The 22,118-nt window shown below is 39.6% G+C and overlaps 2 protein-coding genes across 8 annotated transcripts; one reads left to right on the forward strand and one right to left on the reverse strand.

Annotated features, from left to right (window-relative positions):
- Window positions 1-2,110: 2,110 nt before the first annotated feature.
- Window positions 2,111-20,310, reverse strand: LOC124015041 (dual specificity mitogen-activated protein kinase kinase 4-like). 7 transcript variants are annotated; one of them, XM_046329914.1, is made up of 14 exons: window positions 19,615-19,835; window positions 19,282-19,439; window positions 18,334-18,369; window positions 16,840-16,872; window positions 14,840-14,942; window positions 13,528-13,699; window positions 13,029-13,148; window positions 12,753-12,872; window positions 12,580-12,631; window positions 12,281-12,408; window positions 3,647-3,724; window positions 3,339-3,487; window positions 2,997-3,042; window positions 2,111-2,797 (listed from the first exon to the last, which is right to left on the reverse strand). In XM_046329914.1, exons 1-14 carry the CDS (start codon window positions 19,620-19,622, stop codon window positions 2,684-2,686), a joined length of 1,317 nt encoding a protein of 438 aa, XP_046185870.1. In that variant the 5' UTR covers window positions 19,623-19,835; the 3' UTR covers window positions 2,111-2,683. The 7 variants fall into 7 exon arrangements, with proteins under 7 accessions (XP_046185870.1, XP_046185866.1, XP_046185868.1 ...); XM_046329910.1 differs by lacking the exons at window positions 16,840-16,872; window positions 19,615-19,835 and adding an exon at window positions 20,174-20,310; XM_046329912.1 differs by lacking the exon at window positions 16,840-16,872 and having other exon boundaries at window positions 19,706-19,840.
- Window positions 20,024-22,030, forward strand: LOC124015043 (transmembrane protein 220-like). Its single transcript, XM_046329916.1, has 6 exons — window positions 20,024-20,541; window positions 20,755-20,784; window positions 20,900-20,960; window positions 21,178-21,301; window positions 21,393-21,452; window positions 21,566-22,030. Exons 1-6 carry the CDS (start codon window positions 20,431-20,433, stop codon window positions 21,693-21,695), a joined length of 516 nt encoding a protein of 171 aa, XP_046185872.1. The 5' UTR covers window positions 20,024-20,430; the 3' UTR covers window positions 21,696-22,030.
- Window positions 22,031-22,118: the final 88 nt, after the last annotated feature.

Genomic DNA, 22,118 nt, shown 5'->3' on the forward strand with positions numbered 1-22,118 from the left:
ACATTTGAACATCTTGGCCATGTACTGTTATAATCTCCACCCGGCACAGCCAGAAGAGGACTGGTCATCTATGAACATTTGAACATCTTGGCCATGTTCTGTTATAATCTCCACCCGGCACAGCCAGAAGAGGACTGGTCATCCCTCATAGCCTGGTTCCTCTCCCAAGTTTCTTTCTAGGTTCCGGCCTTTCTAGGGAGTTTTTCCTAGGTACCGTGCTTCTACACCTGCATTGCTTGCTGTTTGGTGTTTTAGGCTGGGTCTCTGTATAGCACTTTGTGACATCAGCTGATGTAAGAATGGCTTTATAAATAAATTTGATTGATTGAATTCTGATGGCCGAATGGTAAAGAACATCTAGCTGCTCGAGAGCACCCTTACCTGCCGATCTATAAATTATGTATCCGTAATCTGGCATGGGTAGGATGGTCACCTGAATCAGGGTTAGTTTGGCAGCTGGGGTGAAAGAGGAGCGATTACGATAGAGGAAACCAAGTCTAGATTTAACTTCAGCCTGCAGCTTTGATACGTGCTGAGAGAAGGACAGTGTATCATCTAGCCATACTCCCAAGTACTTTTATGGGGTGACTACCTCAAGCTCTAAACTCTTGAGGTAGTAATCACACCTGTGGGGAGAGGGGCATTCTTCTTACCAAACCACATGACCTTTGTTTTGGAGGTGTTCAGAGCAAGTTTAAGGGTAGAGAATGTTTGTTGTTGAGCGTTTAACACAACATCCAGGGAGGGGCCAGCTGAGTATTAATAAATGTGGGAGGTCTCACTGTTCTTTTGCATTGATTTGCAATATAGCAATAATACAACCAATAAATAAACTAATAATAATAATAATATCTGACAGCATTATATTCAGTAATATAACAGAGCTTATCAATAGCTTCATATGTAGCAAGTCAGGTAGACTGATAAATTGTATGGCAAATTCATGATGTTAAAAATAAACATTTATAGTTGGATAGTCAAATTTATATGTTATGAATTTAAAAGACTATATGTAAATGTTTATTAATATCATGAATTTGTCATTATTTATAGGGCTACAGACTTCACACTGGCTTGCTAAAAGAGAGGGACACCATTGTGGGCTATTTGTCTTATTTTACCATTTATCCTGCTAGCTTGTACCCCTTGACCACTAAAATACATTTTTAATTAGATATTGTCATTGCTATTTCTTTGAATATCAATCTTTTTATATTACATGTTTCTTCATATTGTGCTTTCAGACTTACAGGCCGTTGCTTTCCTTTATTGCGCAGCAATTATCCTGACCAAAAGGAATGGTCTAAATAATTAATTACAAAAGCAAAAACTAGTAAATAAGGTCTTCATGTGTTTCAAATGCTCCATTGCTACTTGCCAGAGTTACTCTGTATGAACACCAGTAAGTCAAATCCCTGTACAGGTTTTATTTGTTGGATAGTTCTTACATTCTGTGACACAAAGCTCAATGTACACTCATATTTTCAGTCAGATGAAAGATACATCATCCTTATTTCATAAGCTCATTTTAATATTCTCAGGTCATTAAATATTTTACACATTCTGCCCAGCAAGATATTCTAATTTGAATGTTCTACATTGAAATGCATGTTGTATGCAATGATATCCAGCCAATTTAATAGTTTACTACTGTACCAGTATTTTACCAGCAGTCAACGAAGTTTCAATTATATCTGGTAATCTAAAAAGATGTGAACTACACAGTGCAACTAAACCTCTAGATTCTGTGTACATTGTGAATATTGTAGGAGTCAATCAATCAGTCTGAAAACAGTTCAGGTACCATGCATTTAAGAAACAATCGGCTGAAATAATTAGGGGCCGGTCAGGTCCATTAGAATGGTTGCAACATCCAGAACAGTAGGCAATTTCATTACAGATAAATGTGTGGCTATATACAGGGATACAAGATGGCATTATGAATAATTACAGATCAACAGCACCATACATACATACAGCTTAGCTTTTAAAGAGAGTGTTGCATATGCCATGGCTGAGAGAGCCAGTGAGTGTGTTTGTGTGGTTGCTTGCCTTCTTATATCAATGGATTAACCTGAGCTCAAATAGATGCAGAGTAACTAAATGTCTCTCAAAGCACAATTATTTCTCTTTTATTTATATATCAGCACAAAGTCCATTGCACAGTGACGGCAGCACCCTCACAACATTGGATGGAGGCCACATGATCCTGTCCATCAATGCCGTTATGTTTTCAATTGCTTTACACCATAAGAAGCAAGGTTTCATTTAAGATACCAACCACAATTCTTAAAGTCACATACATGGAAGAGGTGGGAAGAGTCAAAGAGCATGATTCCAGTATCTCCAAATCATATATTCCACAAGTGATTAAACACTATAAATACATGTCCAGATTTTAAATCACTGTACTGTATCCACATTAGAGATGAGGTCTCACATTGAGGTGAACCAAGACAATGGTATATTCATTCAGTTACTAGTTGTACTTACATGTAAGTGTGTGTAGGATAGAGAAAAGTGTGAGAATGTTGATAGCATACAGATGTGACTGATCACCAGTCTTAGTACACGTGGTGTTTTAGTTTGTACAGTTCCTGTCTTAGTTTAACACTGCAGTATGGGATGAAGCAACTCTTTAGGTCATTGTTGTTCCAGGCTTCTGTCATTACTTGTTCTACAGTCAGTCGACGTACATGGGGGAGCTGGGAGAAGTAGGCATCTGATCCAGGATTCTGCAGACGTAACTGGCAACATCCACTGAGCGCTCCTCATACATCAGAATGAAAGCATGTTTCTGTATTGAAGAGAACCAGAAACATGTACGGGCAATAAGTAGCTCTGCATGTAATACAATTACATTCATTCATATTTATTAATTTAGCAGACGCCCGTATGCATACATTATCATACACCCCCTCGTACTGTGGGAATCAAACCTTGAACTGTAAGTGCCATGCTCTACCAACTGAGCCACACGGGACGTATATACTTACCAGAAGCTCTTTGTACTTTGGCCTTTTTGACTCATCCTTTGTTAGGCTAAAGGGGCAAAGGGAATAAATAATTAAAATTCTGCTCTGCAATAAACCACATCATGGGTCTCAGACTTAAAAACAGACATTACATGTTTTGTCCACCAGGGGGAAATCAAATCCAGATGATGTCTCATTCAGAAGATTACCTTATGAATTTCACATCTTTTATTATTTGTGGGTGAATACGGTGAAAGTATGTAGTAGTTTACTTTGACAATATTGCTCTGCAATTCAATATACTTCAACTTATACTATATCATCGTGAGAATAACATTGAAGCAGTGCATCTTTGTCCTTTACCACAGATTGACAAAGTTGATGAATTTGGGGGAGAACTGCCTGTCTTCTGAGTTGGTAAGCTGTGGAGGTTCTCCCTTCACCACCTGTGTCAACTGGTCAAACACACTGTTCCACTTTGGGTAGGGAAACCGCCCAGTCGCCAGCTCGTACTGTAAAAAAAAACAAAAAAAAAACACGGTGAGTCAACAGTTACAATATTACAAAAACAAAGAATATACTATCTTGTCTTGTGGATTTAACATTCAGTGTATCTTCAAATAGCTCGTTGAATGTTAAAGAGAACGTGGACAAGAGGGTTGAGGACCCACCAGTGTTATCCCCAAACTCCAGACGTCTGACCGGACGTCATAGCCTTGTCTGGAGGCACTTGGGTCTATTCTCTCAGGCTGTGGAAGAGACAAGGAAAACATGTTACAATTCATCATAGTGATATCTTAGATGGGCCTTTAAAGAGAAACTGAAATGAAGAACAAACATTAAAATAAAATTTTAAAAATTAGACAACTTGAGAAAAAAAAAATCAAAACAGACTTGTGAGACAAGTGTGTATACAGTCCTCACCATATGCATTTGGACAGTGAAGCTCATCTTATTTTGGCTCTATACTCAAGTATTTTGGATAATCAATCAAATGACTGAAGTAATGGTATAAAATAACACCATATATTTGAGGGTGTCTGTTTTGTCCTTTTGAAGAAAAAAAAAAAGCACTTTATGTATCTAGTTCCCCCATTTTAAGAAATCACAAGTATTTGGACAAATTCACTGTTATCTGAAGGTTCATTTTTGGTTCCATATCATTTCTCACACAACTGTATCAAGCTTGTAACTCTATAAACTCTTTTGCTTTTTGGATGCATTTGCAGTTTGTTTTGGGTGCGTTTGAACTTTTAGGCCAGGTCTTGTTCAATTGTAAGAGAATGGTGAATAGTAGTGAGGGGAAAGGCATCGGTGCTTTCACCGAAAAATGGTTCATTAAACAGAGCGTCATTATCTGTTCACAATGCACATTAGCGGCATCTGCATTAAACAGAGCGTCATTATCTGTTCACAATGCACATTAGCGGCATCTGCATTAAACAGAGCGTCATTATCTGTTCACAATGCACATTAGCGGCATCTGCATTAAACAGAGCGTCATTATCTGTTCACAATGCACATTAGTGGCATCTGCATTAAACAGAGCGTCATTATCTGTTCACAATGCACATTAGTGGCATCTGCATTAAACAGAGCGTCATTATCTGTTCACAATGCACATTAGTGGCATCTGCATTAAACAGAGCGTCATTATCTGTTCACAATGCACATTAGTGGCATCTGCGTGTGATTATCAGAGAATATTGTTGTTTTCTCCACTGTTTTCATAAAGATTCAGTGGCGCAACGGTAAATGGTTGGATTTAGTAGCTTATGATCAGTTGGAATTACCAGGTTCACATCAGACTTCAGGCTTCTTTTTTTTGCCCTTCAAGTTAACCATTTCTCAAAAACGGAATCTATGGCATTATTTAGGATGCTTGAGACAGAAATGTTTACTATACTAAATAAAACAAATTTGAAGTGTAGAAAGTGTGGTTTCACAAAATAATTTTAGAAATAGTGTCTCTTCAATGGTATTTGACCTGATACCCTCACGTCACTAATGCTGCAGATATTTGCTTTAAAGCAGTATCCAAATCCATAGGATGTAGTGATCACAATATTATAGTCATATCTAGGAAAACCAAAGTCCCAAAGGCTGGGCCTAATACAATGTATAAGAGGTCATACAAGAAGTTTTGTAGTGATTCATATGTTGATGTAAATAATATTTGCTGGTCTGTGGCGTGTAATGAGGAGCAACCAGATGCTGCACTTGACACATTTATGAAACTACTTATTCCAGTTACTAATAAACACACACCCATTAAGAAATTGACTAAACTGTTAAATCCCCTTGGATTGATGAGGATTTGAAAAATGGTATGGTTGAGAGGGATGAGGCAAAAGGTATGGCAATTAAGTCTGGCAGCCCAACTGACTGGCAAACATACTGCAAATTAAGAAATCATGTGACTAAACTAGATTTAAAAAATAAACTACATTATGAAATAAATATAAATTATATAAAGAATGATATCAAAAAGCTTTGGGGCACCTTAAATTACATTTTTTGGGGGAAAAAGCCAACTCTGCTCCATTTATTGAATGGAGCTCATTCATCACAAAGCCCACTGATATTGCAAACTACTTTAATGACTTTTTCCATTTCCATAAGCTAACTTAGGGATGACATGCCAGCAACAAATGCTGAAACTCCACATCCAAGTATATTGGACCAAATTATGAAAAGACAGGAATTGACAACAGAATTTCAGCATGCTTATAGGGAAGGACACTCAACAATCACAGCACTTACACAAATGACATGACTGGCTGAGAGAAATTGATGATAAAATGATTGTGAGGGCTGTCTTGTTAGACTTCAGTGCAGCTTTTGACATTATCGATCATAGTCTGCTGCTGGAAAAACGTAAGTGTTTCGGCTTTACACCCCCTGCTATAATGTGGATAGAGTTCCTGGTCTAACAGAAAACAGAGGGTGTTCTTTAATGGAAGCCTCTCAAATATAATCCAGTTAGAATCAGGAATTCCCCAGGTAGCCGTTTAGGCCCCTTGCTTTTTACATTGTTTACTAATGACATGCAACGGACTTTGAGTAAAGCCAGAGTGTATGTATGCGGAAGACTAAACACGTCAGCTACTACAGCGACTGAAATGACTGCAACACTTATTAACAAAGAGCTTCAGTTAGTTTCAGAGTGTGTGGCAAGGAATACGTTTGCCCTAAATATTTCTAAAACTAAAAGCATTGTATTTGGAACAAAACACTCACTAAACCTCAACTAAATCTTGTAAAAAATAATGACTAAACTGCTTGGAGTAACCCTAGATTGTAAACGGTCATGGTCAAAACATATTGATGCAACAGTAGCTAAGATGGGGAGAAGTCTGTCTATAATAAAGCGATGCTCTGCCTATTTAACAACACTATCAACAAGGCAGGTCCTACAGGCCCTAATTTTGTCGCACCTTGACTACTGTTCAGTCGTGTGGTCAGCTGCCACAAAAAAAAATGGACTTTTGCAATTGGCTCAGAACAGGGCAGCACGGCTGACCCATGGATGTACACAATGAGCTAATATTAATAATACCCATGTCAATCTCTCCTGGCAGAAAGTGGAGGAGAGATGGACTCCATCACTACTTTTATTTATGAGAGGTATGTTGAATGCACCGAGCTGTCTGTCTAAACTACTGGCACACAGCTCAGACACCCATGCATACCCCACAAGACATGCCACAAGAGGTCTCTTCACAGTCCCCAAGTCCAGAACAGACTATGGAAGGCATACAGTACTACATAGAGCCATGACTACATGGAACTCTATTCCACATCAAGTAACTGATGCAAGCAGTAAAATTAGATTTGAAAATAAAACACCTTATGGAACAGCTGTGAAGCAACACAAACATTGGCACAGACACGCATACACACGATAACATACTTTAGATGTGGTAGTGGTGGAGCAGGGACCTGAGGGTTCACAGTTTGTTGTGAAATCTGTGAATGTATTGTAATGTTTTTTTAAATTGTATAAACTGCCTTAATTTTGCTGGACCCCAGGAAGAATTACTGCTGCTTTTGCAGCAGCTAATGGGGATCCATAATAAATACAGTAACTGTATGTTCCATTGTTCCCTACTCTATTTGCTAAACTACTTGTCAGGTGAAACTACATGTGCAAAAATCCTAACTATATTTATAAGTAGTGTCCAGTAGAATGCGGTGTTTGAAAGCAGCTTGGATTTGAAGAAAGCACCCGGAACCACACATTTTGCATTTGGCAGCACACGGTTTGAAAAAACACATGATCAAACAAAGAGTCGGATGTAACTGATGACATACTTCTGATAAAAGATACATGCATTGGCACACTGCTACAAAGTGATCGCTAAGCAGTTTTTGAAGCATGCCTCGGAGCGCCGGTATCAAACCTAAATATCACTATCAAATCATATTTTATTAGTCACATGAGCCGACTACAACAGACTACGCTAGACCTTAGTGAAATGCTTACTTACGAGCCCCTAACCAACAATGCAGCTGAAGAAAAAAATATATACCGATAAGAGATAAAAGTAGCAAGTAATTAAAGAGCAGCAGTAAAATAACAAGTGAGACTATATACAGTGGGGCACCAGTTAGTTGAGGTAATATGTACATTTGGGTAGAGTTATTACAGTGACTTTGCATAGATGATAACAGAGAGTAGCAGCGGTGTAAAAGGGGGGAGGGGCAATGCAAATAGTCTGGGTAGCCATTTGATTAGGTGTTCTTAGTCTTATGGCTTGGGGGTAGAAGCTGTTTAGAAGCCTCTTGGACCTAGACTTGGTGCTCCGGTACCGCTTGCTGTGCGGTAGCAGAGAGAACAGTCTGACTAGAGTGGCTGGAGTCTAACAATTTTTAGGGCCTTCCTCTGACACTGCCTGGTATAGAGGTCCTGGATGGCAGGAAGCTTGGCCCCAGTGATGCTCAGTGATGGGAGCTTGGCCCCAGTGATGCTCAGTGATGGGAGCTTGGCCCCAGTGATGCTCAGCCTTGCGGTCAGAGACTGAGCAGTTGCCATACCAGGCAGTGATGCAACCAGTCAGGATGCACTCAATGGTGCAGCTGTATAACTTTGAGGACCTGAGGTCCCATGACAAATCTTTTCAGTCTCCTGTGGGGGAATAGGCTTGGTCGTGCCCTCTTCACGACTGTCTTGGTGTGCTCGGACCATGTTAGTTTGTTGGTGATGTGGACACCAACGAACTTGAAGCTCTCAACCTACTCCACTGCAGCCCCGTCAATGAGAATGGGGGTGTGCTCAGTCCTCTTTTTCCTGTAGTCCACAATCATCTCCTTTGTCTTGAATAGATTCACTGTCCAAATACATATGGCACTCAATTCTGTCTATTCAACAGAATACAACATACACCCAAGGGCTGACCCCATTTAGTCAACTGGTCGATTGTTTAGTCGATGGGCTGTTGGTCAACTGAGATGTTTAGTCGAGCAGTCGTAAACATTTATTTTATGGCACACCTGTCTGATTTGCACTACTGAGTGGACTAATCCACTATGGAGGACTCTGGGATGCCACGTTCCTAGAAAAAGGGGAGTGTGGCTAAGATCAGAGGGGAAGAGAGGCCCAACTCAGTGGAAAATATTTTTTTTTTTGTACCTTATCAGTATATCTATAATCTTTACTAAAATGCACAAGACACGTCTCTCGAGAATGCGCTCTTGCGCATTCATTGTTTCATAACTTCATTGTTTACCGTTTGCCCTAATTATTAGTGTACATCAATTTCCCATTACATAGGCTCACCAGTAGTAACCTACATTTACCATTAATTCCCATAATGTATAATCGACATGTTTGTTTGGTTACTATCATTTCTGTTAATGCATTCAATATATTATTAGTCATTTACCCTTCCCATTGTCAAAGTGGAAACATTTGCAGAGCTCGCCACCTATGCTACACGTGTGAGAAACAAGTTTTGGTTTATTTCCTGTCATTTAAGAGTTGTCAATTAATTCAGTTTTTTTCTTTGGAGCACACCCGATTACGCATATAGAAGTAGGCCTAGGTTACCTGAACTGTGGGCAAATGTAGGCCTATAAATGTGCCCATTTGAGATGTCTGATAGTATTTCTGATTGTCTTATCCCACCATGACTAATGAGCTGTAGAGCTTCTCAAAGTAATATTTTCTTGACCTCAAACTGCAAGTAAACAAAGTCTGTTTTTAGAATCCATTGAAAATGACAATAGGTACTCAACGTATTAGAACATAAATCCAGCGCTCTCCCTTCCGATAACCACTTGACATGAAAGGAAACAATGTAATGCTCTGTTCCAGTGGAAACCGGATTACATATTTTCCCTTACACAGCTGTAGGCTAATTGTGCATGTCCCTGTCCTGGGAAACTCTGAGGGCCCAGAATATTTGATACAATGTTGCAAATTGGCTAGCTTTGGGTCGGACTGTTGAAAACGTTTGAAGTTTGTTGCAGACAGGCCACGCGTAACTGATGTGATTTATAAGATATTTATTTTTAGTCAGGATATTGTTTACCTGCAGGTTGCAATGTTTTTATTTGTTGGTTTTATGTAGGCTATTCTTACATCTTTGGCAATAGAAGTTATTTTATATTTGTAGTATTTTTTTTCTTCATTTAGATAGAATTTACATTAACCACATGACAGAGATTGGAGATACAAAAACCATTATAAATTAAATGAAACTGTTCCACGAAAATGAGCATATGAAAATCATAACTGGCACGCAGATCGGTATAAATTGTCAAATAAAATGGCACTCCAAATAGAAAAGGTTGTCGACCCCCTGGTGTAGCCTATTTACCGGCAACTTCAGGAGCATAACGCAGCCAGCGGGGGTAGATCACTGGCTCCCTTGAGACATATGTGTGTTCATTATTTCAATCAAACTGTGCTTAAAGTACCAGACAAGCTCAATACACAAAGTTCGTTTTAAAACACATAGGGTGTGTATATAAAAAAAATATAAAATGTAAGAATTTCAACCAACAGAATGGTTGAAAGAAAAGACTACTCTTTGTCGACCAAGATACATTTTTAGTCTGGGACAGCCCAACGGAAAACCCTGTCCATGTCCTCATTTCCTGGTTCTACATGCCTTTCATAATAATCACCTCAGCCAGTTACTTCACGTATGACCTCACCTCCACGCATATAAAGAAAAATGCAGTGGTTCCAAACAGTGCCAAGGTCATCAGAAGCAGACTTCTACCAGCCATGCTGCTGAGTGGAGGGAGCACCTCTCCTCTGGCTCATTCATTCATGCACCAGAAATAGATGATGTCACCCATTCATAGCAGTGGGACAGAATTCCCTGACCGATGTTTTATGGCATAGTGGCTACAGCACCAGCTCACCTCTGCCAAGGCTGAAAAAGATCTGGCTGCCCAGCTCTCACCTAGGACACAGCTCACAGCTCAGACATGTTATGAACTCAAAACACAACTACACCATGTATAAAACATTAAGAACACCTGATATTTCCATGACAGACTGAACAGGTGAAAGCTATGACCCCTTATTGATGTCACTTGTTAAATCCACTTCAATCAGTGTAGATGAAGGGGAGGAGACAGGTTAAAGGATGTTTTAGCCTTGAGACAATTGAGACATGGATTGTGTATGTGTGTCATTCAGAGGGTGAATGGGCAAGACAAAATATTTAAGTGCCTTTGAACAGGGTATGGTAGTAGTTGCCAAGCACACCGGTTTGTCAAGAACTGCAACACTGCTGGGTTTTTCACGCTCAACAGTTTCCTGTGCGTATCAAGAATGGTCCACCACCCAAAGGTCATCCAGCTTGACAACTGTGAGAAGCATTGGAGACAACATGGGCCAGCCCACCATACCCGTGGAACACTTTCGGCACCTTGTAGAGTCCATGCCCTGACGAATTGAGGCTGTTATGAGGGAAAAAGGGGATGCAACTCAATATTAGGAAGGTGTTCCTAATGTTTTGTACTCAGTGTATATTATCAACTCAGAACAACATCGGTGCACATTTAATTTAGATGTTTAATTGCTTTCAAATACAAAGTATTTCCTAATTAAAATGAAATAACTGTTGATTTAAGAACACTTTGGTACACAATGGTAGTAGCCAAGTGTGGTAGTAGCCTTAACCTGACACTAGTGTGCAAAAGAATTAGTGAGCATATTCCAACATAAACATGTCAGACATGTGGCCACTTGCCAGCTAAATGATCTAAATCATAACAACCAGAGAAGAACAGAGCTAGACTGTCACCTGAACCAAATACCATGAACCAAATCTAACCTACTTAATTGTAGTGTAGTACATAATATTCCATTGAAGTGAAATCAATCCCTCTCTAATATCTAGACCAAACAGAGACAAATAGTGCTAAAGCAATTAGCAATGGGGTGGCCAAGAAGCACCTGGCAGGTCAGCAATTTTTATATTTGAAAAAGGGAACTGGAGTCATGCGGGTTGGATTCCTGCACTGTGAGCTCACAGCTGTGGGAGCACCAACCCAAACAGCTTTATTCTGACAGACATGAATGAAGCAACCCAGCTCTTCCTTGGCCTTCTGGTAGACGCGTGGCAGAGATATGGCAGATGTGTGCCCTACATCCTGATAGGGAGATGCCAAATTTAGAATGGAAACTGGAGGGGCCGCGGCTCCCTTCTCCCATCAGCAATACCACCGCCAGAAAATTAACCCTGTGATGACGACACGATGAGCTCATTCAACTGCACTGCCAGCAGTTTGGACGACTTCAACCATGTCGCATGCACACAGACGGCATGAGATTCCTCTGCAGCTAATCCAAAATAGGAACAAGACAACAAGAACAGATATCAGTAGCGACCATAATATAATTACCAACGCTGCCATCAACAATAAGGAAAGGGGAATCAGAGAAGTGTAGGGGGCTGCCTTAAATTGGCATCCACTTCATCAGCGCCCGGGGAGCAGTTGTTGTTAGGGGTTAACTGCCTTGCTCAAGGGCAGATTTTTCCACCTTGTCGGCTCATAGATTCGAACCAGCGACCTTTCGGTTACTGGCCCAACAATCTTAACTACCTGACTCCCCCCAATAACAACAACACTACAGTCTCCTTACAACTGACGATCACCACCAAGTCACTAAGTACCAAAACAGTTGAATTCTTATTACGTACTGGATCGTGTGAAAGTGAAATGTATTCTTAGAAAGAGTCTGAGTTGTACATCTTCCACTTGTCTAGTCTTTCAGCCATTAATGAAACAATGCACCGAAATCCTCATATATATATATATATATATATATAAATAAAACTTACTGCCATGTACGGTCTGCACCCTGCATCTCTGGTTTTGGCAATGGAGTCCACCAGCTGCCCACTGATGCCAAAATCACAAAGCTTAATGTTGCCATTCCTGTCCAGGAGGATGTTGGATGGCTTGATGTCTGAGAGGAGAAACATATAGAAGAGATGACAAAGCTAGGCTAAGAGTTCTGGGTAAAGGAAGTGCCACTTCTGTTGTGGTACAGTAAATGGAGCATTGTGAGGTAATAACGGTAATACACATCTCAAATGAGGAAATAAAGAACAGGGTCTCCATTTAGGAGTCATCTTACCTCTGTGAATTATTTTCAAGTATTCTTTTAAGTGGTTAAGTGCTTTCACAGTCTGTAATGAAAACACATAGCAACTAAATTAATATAGAGAAATATGAACCCTTCCTGTCAAATTAATCTGTGTAAATTTAATCCGTGTAAATTATGTAAGGAGAAAATGCATGAAAACTTACAGCTAATGTTATTTTGCCTAATATTTCCTCTGGAATCACATCATCTAAAGCACAATATACATATTTGTAGAATTTGTCAAAGGAGGTAGACATAAGTTCCATACATATCCAACAGTCGCCCTGACAAAGGAAAGAATCATAAGACATAACATTACTGCGTGAAGACAATACACTGCTTATTGCTAACTACACAGAACGATTGATTGACATCCAATGCATTTCCTATATAGAGAAATCAATCAACAAAACACAGAGGTGAAAAACTTGCATGGTCACCTCTCTGAAAAGAGCCCCGTAAAACTGAACTATGTAGAGACAGTCACTACTCCTCATGACCACATCCAGGTCCATTAGCAGCTGCTTCTGTTCCTTCTCATCAACCGTTGACCTAATCCTCTGTGGGAGACACAAATTGTAATCAGATGCTTGTTGCTTTCAATTGCGACCATGGTTGAAAGTCACAGGAGGTTGGTGGCACCGTAATTGGTGAGGACGGGCACGTGGTAAATGGCTGGAGTGGAATTAGTGGAAAGGTATCAACATCAAACACATGGTTTCCATTCGCTCTGTTCCAGCCATTATTACAAGCCTTCCTCCCCTTACCATGAGCAACATGTTACCATATCCTGCAATGAGAGTCAGTTACACTTTGGGGATTATGATGATTACTGAGTGTTCATTTCGCAATATAGCCGAAGACTGATGAGCAGACATAAATCTTGCCCTGAACACTTCCTGTAGTTTAGTCAATAAGAGGTCAGCAAGGGGCAGTCACCTTGACAGCCATTATCTGGTTGCTGGGCTTGTGCACCATCTTGTTGACAGAGCCGTAAGCACCCCGCCCAATCTCCCCCAGGTCCTTGAGGTCCTCAGCCGTGAAGTCACAATCGCCACCGGCGGTCTTCAACTTCCCTGACGACTCGATACTATGCGTACGCAGCCTCTCTCTGGCCACAGAAATAGGTGGGAGACAGATAAGAAACTATCTTTGTTAGTTGAGTTAATTTCACCTCAATCATATACTGAACAAAAATGTTAATGCAACATGAAACAATTTCGAAGATGTTGCTGTGTTACAGTTCATATAAAGGAAATCAATCAGTTTAAATAAATTAGGCCCTAATCTATGGATTTCCTATAACTGGGCAGGGGTGCAGCCATGGGTGGGCCTGGGATGGCATAGGCTCCGACGATCCCGCAGGCGAAGAAGCCAAATGTGGATGTCCTGGGCTTGCGTGATTACACGTGGTCTGCGGTTGTGAGGCCATTTGGACGTACTGCCAATTTAAAAAAAATATTTTTTTAAATGCCGTTGGAGGCGGCTTATGGTAGAGAAGTTAGCATGAAATTCTCTGGCAACAGCTCTGGTGAACATTCCTGCAGTAAGCATGCCAATTGCATGCTGCCTCAACTTGAGACATTTGTGGCATTGTGTTGTGGCAAAACGGCACATTTTTGAGTGGCCTTTTATTGTCCACAGCACAAGGTTCACCTGTGTAACGATCACAACGTTTAATCAGCTTTTTGATTTGCCACACCTGTCAGGTGGATGGATTATCTAGACAAAGGATAAAGTGCTCACTAACAGGGATATATATAAAAATACTGCACCTGAAAAAGGATTGTTAGTTGGCATCCGTTTGTTCAGTTTGCATTATCCAGCATCAGTCATTTGCTTGTCCAGGGTACACTTAGCAGGTTCATGTTATCTTCTAATTACACAGCCAAGACGCAGGGCTTATTCACATTCACTACAATGGTGTTGCCCAAACAGGTACTTGATGCTACATTCAGTTACTGTCGGTTTTCCATGAGCAGGTGGAGATAGAAATACAACAACTGCTAATCATTCCAACCTCACTTAGCCTGTCTTTATTGTGACAGATTGCCTGGGTATCTATACAGTACTGAATGTTACATTGACAATGTGTCGCTTTAGAGATGAAGAGTCTCAGCAGACTGTAGACTAGAGTGGAGAGTCATATAACAATTCATTATGCAGGAGTTTGCATTGTAGCTACTGCAAATTCTACTCCATGTACATCTTCAGAAAACCACATCCATGCAAAGTTCGGAGGTCAACTTACATGTGGGGGTTCTGGAATGGGGGTCCTGCTGTATTCAGAGTGAATCTGGTCGTTGGTTTGATCGGGGGATTGGCAAAATTTAACTTCAGTGCTTTGCGTTTACCTGATAGGGAAGAGGCAGAGTTTGTCAGATTGCACACAAGACATTTTTGGCAGGTGTAGAACCAAGAACCAGAAAACAACACTTACACACTCAAAGACAACATGAAAACAAACAGTTACCATACCACAGAATGAGAGACCAGTAAAGCAATGGAGAGGTCAATTTAACAAGAGTATTCAAGTAAATTTACTGAAGTCATGCAATCCACATCTAGGGACGATAGATGTAAGAGTAATGACCTGCTTCTTACCAAAGGCATCCCTCTTTATATTTCTCTGTGAGAACATACATTTCTTCTATAGATGTTGCTTTTGAGATTTTGGCTGATACTGAGCTATATGGGATAGTCAACAAAACAGGTCTTGACCAAATTAAAATGAATCACAAGTAGGTCTAATAACAGGTTCTCAATCAAATGTGTGTATGCTACAGCCTCAGTGGCCAGGAACAGAAACCCCCTGGAGGTATTTTTACAAGACATGTCCTGGTTGTACCAGTGACTCATTGCAGATGGTAGGTATATACTTTGACCAGTTAACTGAAGTTGATGCAGAGGCATACACTTCTCAGTAGACATCTGCTCTAAACCATAGCCTAGTACTAGATCACATACCATGGCTATTCAGGCTGGAGGCTTAGCTAAAATCCAACACTCACCTACCATGTTTTAGTAGGTTTTGCTTGGTAATTTAAGCAATAATGAGGGAATAGGTGAGAATTTAAATTAAAAACTGACAATTTCTTGAATTTTACTTTCTTCTCTTTTTATTTTTTCTTCATTTAGGCTACTACCCAGAGACTGTGAAACATGACAACATTGGGTCATGAAATTCTAACTGAACAAAAGCATTGATCTGACAGAACTGTATCTTTGATAATAGAAAATGTGACTTTTGGCTCATAACCATACATAAGAGAAATAGCCTACACTGCAGACTGGAAAATATTGCCAGAGGAGAAGGAGCTTCCCAAGTAAAACTGTTCTGAGTTCACCTTGAAATGAAGGATGCCTTCTGTTCTCTCCACCCAAAACACCACAAGAATGTATGTACTCAAATTCCAATAAGATGGCACACGCCATTGGAAATTACACTAGTGTCTCCATGTCTCAACAGGCAAGTGTTTAAGTACAGCTCATGCCAAAAATCACTTACGTGTTCAAAACAAAACAGCTGCAAACTGTGTGACAAAACCCCAAGCATTACTAGCTAGTGTTGCTTGTTAGTAGCAAGCTGACTAAAAGTACTCAAACTAAAAAAGGTAAAAACACACCTAATAAATAAATACAAGCAGAAGGACTACACTTCTGTCAAGATAAAATACATTTCCAACACCGTGCTATTTTGTGTAGGTTATCAGTTCAGGCCGAACCAAAACAGTGGTAAAGACCAGTTGAAAGCCAAAGTGTGAATCTATATACACCAATGCTAATGGAAGCTCTTAGCCCTAGGCTTGTGCCGATGATGGATGATCAGAATATGGATTGAAATGGTAAATGAACATTATGAAACTAAATTATTTGGTGATAACCATCCTGTATGTTTTTACCTTACTATTAGTTAACACAAACTGTTGTTTTTTAAACTACAGAGAAGTTAAATCAATAAGACTCACAGTTGGACAAGTCTTTCATTCACTTGCTTTGCATCAGTAAAATATTATGACCTAATGTCTTAAATCTCAGACCAACATAAGCTGCACTCTAACTCTAGGATAATCAATGTTTAGCCTCAACTATTAGCCGTAACTATCAAAACCGGCTCAAGCCTACTTGACCCCAACAACTCTTCACTTGGATTAGTTGAGAAAAGAGGACAGACTCCCCCATACCAGACCATCAGGCGGAAGCAAAAGGTTGAGAACTGTTGGTACTGTAGCAAAAGAGGTTTGGCTTACTTGGGGGGAGCTCCAGACAGGTTTATCTGAAACCCTAGAGGTGAGAAGAGAACATTTCTTTTTCATATTTCACCTTTATTTAGGCTACTGTTTGACCGATAAAAAAAAAAAAGTTCTATCAGGAAACGTGGTGAACAAACACTGTTCTTTTCAGCTTAGACCAGGCAACGATGCAGCACTGTTTCCCAACACCCGGCACCACCTTGACTGACAACTATTTGAAGTATCTCAAATCAACTTGATTTTGCTAAATGAGGCTTCATTCCTGGAAAGTTTGATGAATCACAGTTTGATGCCAAGTGTGGACAACTACTACACACACTAAAACATGACCAACTAGCCCAATTGAAGAAATGCTGACCGGAAATATTTTATCTGGGCCTAACCTACATGCAATACTTAACTAAATAATTAGGGTACTTATCAGATGTTACCAGCTGAAATGGCAGCAGCCTTGTTATCAATGTTGCATGTTAGAGTTAATCATCATAAATGTACTTAGTTTGAAGCAGTACAAGCTCCTTTGCTTAAGCACCCCAAATTATACAATAAGAACACAGAGACAACTGGCTGAATAGGCACTGGTGCTAAGGAAGGCCTACTAAAAACGTAGGCTTACCTCTTGCACGTGTCTTCTCTATGCTATTGATGGTACATTTTCCAGACCCCATTGTATGTACTTTTCCAAAAGAAACCAACCAATAACTGAAGAGTTAAAAACATTTATTATTCAAATCTAGAAGACCGTGTTCTGTTATTTTTTTACTGTCAAATGTAACACTGCACTTTGAAATGTCCCTGTAAACAAGTGTGGCTATGGCCTCGTGACATACTCAAATTATTTTCTGCTGAGTGAACTAATGAACTTTTATAACTTGGTCTCACATCAGTGACATAACTGATAAACGTTTACGCTGAGCATTCCACCACACAGAAAAAATGTATTGCTAGGGGGGAGATTAAATTACATGCACACACATATAGCAGGAAACAACCAAGATAACTTTGGTATGATTGAGGATTAGCTCAGGCAGATTCAGTGGAGATAATTGGGGTAGACTTATAAAAAAATAACAACCTTCAAATGATTTTTTTTTTTTAAATGGAGGGGTGTGAGATAGAACATGAAATGCATCCACAAAATGATCCTGGCAGGGAGAGACAATGACAATTGAAGAAACTATTCTTGGGACAGCTCACCATCGATCAGCATCAAGTCAGGAGGGTTATGGGAAGTTAGTAGCATTAAGGAAAGGGAAGAAAAACATCACAGAAATGTAGTTTCAATACTTTGACACTAACAGAAGCGGACCATAACATATGTTTCTTTCATTTACTACCTGTTAAATATCAGATTGAGAACGGCATGCAAAAGTATAGAACCAGATCCAAAAGAAACTAACGAGCTACGACAGTTATTGTTATTAAAGCGTCAACAACAAAAATGTATATATATCTTTATAAAATGTGTAATTTTGACAGTAACGTTAGCTACCTGTTTCACTCTGACATCTCCAGCACGTGTTGGATTCTGTAAGTTAAGAAATATATAGTTTGTAAAAACATAGCTAGCTAATATGCATTGGGTGGACATTTAACTGATTTCTCCTGGTGGATGTAAGTTAACGTTATTTGACATCTAAGGGATTCTCATGCACAAGTTTCACTTGGCTACCAATAACTGCCTGGACTAGGATACTTCGGGATTTTAGTAATAAAGCCCTTTATCCACTTCACAAGAGTCAGATCAAACCATGGATAATATTTGTCTCTGCATCCAGTAGTTGACGTAGTTTCGAGAGCTAATGCTAACTAGCGTTAGTGCAATGACCGGAATTATATGGTAACTGCTACAGTAGCATGTTAGTAGATACAATGAATTTCCCCAAAACACATCCCGACATGATCTTGTTATTTTTAGAACGGCAACATATTGTAGTTACATGACATTGAAAGACAGTAAGCAACACATGACCACATCCAGATAAATCATGACAGGCCTTCTTATATTCTAGCTAGCTAACGTTATTTAGGCTAACTAGCAATGCCGCTTGTTAGCTAACGTTACCTAGCTAGCGAGTTAACTTACCAACTATTCACTAGTTAACGTAAGCTGTGGTTATCGAACGTTGCTTTTGGTGTTAATTATTTCTAACAAAACCCATTTTCAGAACCCGTTATTTGATTAGAAGACAATGTTTTGGGTGTGAGGGCAACTGATTTTGACAGTCGCTAGCTAACGTTAACTGTAGACACCAAACTAACTAAATAACAAACTAGTAAGTGTGTGGATACAACTGAGGCAAATTATCTGTTAGTAAGTAGATAGCTAGCTTGCCAGTATAGGTAGCTAGTTCGTTAGCATAGTCATTAGGTTACTTCCGTTAACACCACTCACAAAAAAGATCTAGTTATTAACAAGCTGGTATTTTACAATCCTTACCTTGCATACTGCTCATTGTTGTTATGTGTTGCGACTGGGATTGATGGTGATGTGAGCCTGTAGATCCTGCGTTATTGCTGTTGTAGCTGGTAGATGTTGTTGAGTTGCTGGGGCTGGGTGTCGCCATTGTGTATTTGAATTCCATCAGCAGCACTAGGCTGCAATGCAGAGAGCAACTTCACCCTTACAAAACAAGACTGGAGAATAATCAAACTGGCTAGACTTCTTCCACTCAAAATGTGCGTAGTGGATGTAGAGAGCGCCACTGTACAAGACTGTAACTACCAACAAACAGTAAGAAATCGGGACAGTGTTAGACAGTCCAGTAACCACCTTTCCATATAGTCGAGACCAAAGATTGTGGATAAATAAAGATTATTCAGTCAGGCCTTTTACCATTGAAAAAATGTCAGTTCCGGCTTACTTAACTGGGTGTGTCTCCCATAGACACCAATGCAATAGCAGCTTGGTCTGGTCTACTTAATTTAATTGAACCAGAAAAAACAGACAAAATCAGCGAGTGGGGTGTCCGCTTCCTCTTCCGTCTCTGGTCGAGACTCTATCAGCTGACCAAATGTCACTTGCGAACGTGAACACCCACAGCTTCCAACGCGACGCTGCTGTGTTTGTGGGCCGAGTTCGAGGAACACAACTCTAGGCTCAGTTAACCATACCGCCAGCGTTAACTTACTTAAAGCAGTAGGTGGAAGACACATATCTGACCGTGTATCAGTGGGTAGGGGCGATTTCTAGCATTAGGCTATGAATTACCATACAGTGAACAGTAAAATGTCAGTTTACGTACATTGAAGTAGTGTGTAATACTGTCCAGAATTGTTTTTATTTTAAAGTAGCCAAATCAGTATTTAATGTAACAGTAACACATATGTACCTTTTAATCGTTTTCCTTAGTCATATATATTCAGAAAGCATTTTCCAGGATAAAAAAGATAGAAAACAACGCGTCTTGGCGACTTTGCAATCGTGCCTATAAATGTAAAGTTGTCGAAACGTCATACCTCAAACCTCACTCTAAAAAATTAACGGATACGGATTCAACGCAAAGTTTATGGTTCAAAGTCCAGGAGGGAAATTTGCTGTCGAATTGCTGATTACTAGAAACTGGTTCTGTAGTTATAGACAGTGACAATGAACGAACCTAGTGAAGTTAAGTGCACAAAAACGAACTTTTCTCTGATCATTTGGAGAGTTTGCAATGTATGCATGTCATTGTTCTTTGCTCTAGCAAGTTATGTGCAGGCAAGTGATTCCCTTATTTGGTTGCATTGTTTGAGATACTTTGTATCTATAGCCTACTGTATTTGGCGTTAGCTGTAGGCATATCTGCTTCTGTTGAACTCATGGATTTAGCAGAGTAATTTAATGAGTGAACATGGTGTATGTCTGTCTCTGAATATTTGGCCCAACTGAGTAAATCCCATGTCTTATCCTTTGTCTTTTTTATTGGCATAGATCAACGATCCGGATGCAGTGTTATGGATGGTAGGATCACGCTTATTTTAGTCGTTTAATGTTCTTATGAATTACTATAATCAAAGTGCTTTTTAAAATGTATTTTATTTACAGTAATCCACGTACACACATTTTCTGTTTCCAGGTTGCCTATGCTATTCCAGCAAATCTGTGTTTATTGATTGCCATTAAACCACATGTAACAGGTATGTGGGCATTATGGATGAATAGAGATCCATTAATGACCTTTGCCTATTTTCCCTATTAAATAACATTTCCATTTTAACATTTTTGGCCAGTGAAAAAGGCCATTGACTGTTTAGTATCTTGTAGCTATATCATGTGTAGTTAAAGCTAGAAATATATATGCATGAGCATGCACTGCACCCTGAATGTTTAAATGCTTGAGAGACTGTTTTTCAGAGACACTACTTTGGAGGAGAATTGCTAAACTTCATGTGCTTATTTCGACTGCTGTTGTTTCCATGATGGGATGGACTCTGTATAAAGAGCACATCACAAATATCTTCCAGCAAGAGGAGGGAAGGTATAGTCTCACAGTCAATATATTTTTCTGTTTAGATGAGCATTGTGTGCAATAATTATTTTTGGTCACAACTGTTTCTCTCTATCCCCAGGGAATTCTCTGGTCTCATGTTGATACTTGTCTGGCTTCTCCTGTGTCAACACTCTGGAAGGTAAGGACTTTCAACATAGATTTGGACCTTATCCCAACATGAAATACCTTATTTAAAAAAAGACTCAAACTCAGTACATCACTGATATCTGTACTGTAACTATTTTCTATTAGTTCTATTGGGGCTCTCAGACTGTCTGTTGCTGTTGCCATCACAATCTTCCCCTTTGTGGCCTGGCTGTACTACTACATTAACAAGGAGCTGAGGACCAGCTGGCCCCCGCATTGTAAAGCTGCACTGTAGATATCCATTCATTAAGATGGTCCAGTGACGAGTGAGCAACATATCTGCGGGTTGGAACATTTACAAGAGGATATGACCTAGCTACAGTGGCAGTATGGAAATCATGAATGCATTGTTTAAAAAAGACACTTGTAAAAAAAAGCACCCCTACTAAACAATACATCTAAATAAGTGACAATGTCATAAATTAGAATGTATATGATTGATACATTTTCCTTTTTTTTACTGGAATCATACTTTTCTCTTTCTGAACATTTTTGTTGTTGTAGGCAACCCATTGCACTTGTGGTGATATCTGGTGTAATCACAGTAAAATAAAGCAATTTAATAAGAAATATAAATGGCTTTTTATTATTATTTTTGCATTAGAAATCGAAATTGAAAGAAATGCATGTACTGTAACCTACTCAAGGCTCCAAATAA

The sequence above is a fragment of the Oncorhynchus gorbuscha genome, linkage group LG26, assembly GCF_021184085.1.
Source record: "Oncorhynchus gorbuscha isolate QuinsamMale2020 ecotype Even-year linkage group LG26, OgorEven_v1.0, whole genome shotgun sequence".
Lineage (NCBI taxonomy): Eukaryota > Metazoa > Chordata > Actinopteri > Salmoniformes > Salmonidae > Oncorhynchus > Oncorhynchus gorbuscha.

What these genes read in the sequence shown, in the direction of transcription:
- LOC124015041 (XM_046329914.1), bottom strand. An exon ending in TAGGCAAAATAACATTAGCT is followed by an intron (nt 12,632 to 12,752) that starts GTAAGTTTTCAT and finishes TTTTCATTACAG; the next exon opens with ACTGTGAAAGCACTTAACCA. An exon ending in GGTGCAGACCGTACATGGCA is followed by an intron (nt 3,725 to 12,280) that starts GTAAGTTTTATT and finishes TCTCTTCCACAG; the next exon opens with CCTGAGAGAATAGACCCAAG.
- LOC124015043 (XM_046329916.1), top strand. Translation starts at nt 20,431, where the DNA reads ATGAACGAACCTAGTGAAGTTAAGTGCACAAAAACGAACTTTTCTCTG. An exon ending in CGGATGCAGTGTTATGGATG is followed by an intron (nt 20,785 to 20,899) that starts GTAGGATCACGC and finishes TTCTGTTTCCAG; the next exon opens with GTTGCCTATGCTATTCCAGC. An exon ending in CTGTGTCAACACTCTGGAAG is followed by an intron (nt 21,453 to 21,565) that starts GTAAGGACTTTC and finishes ATTTTCTATTAG; the next exon opens with TTCTATTGGGGCTCTCAGAC.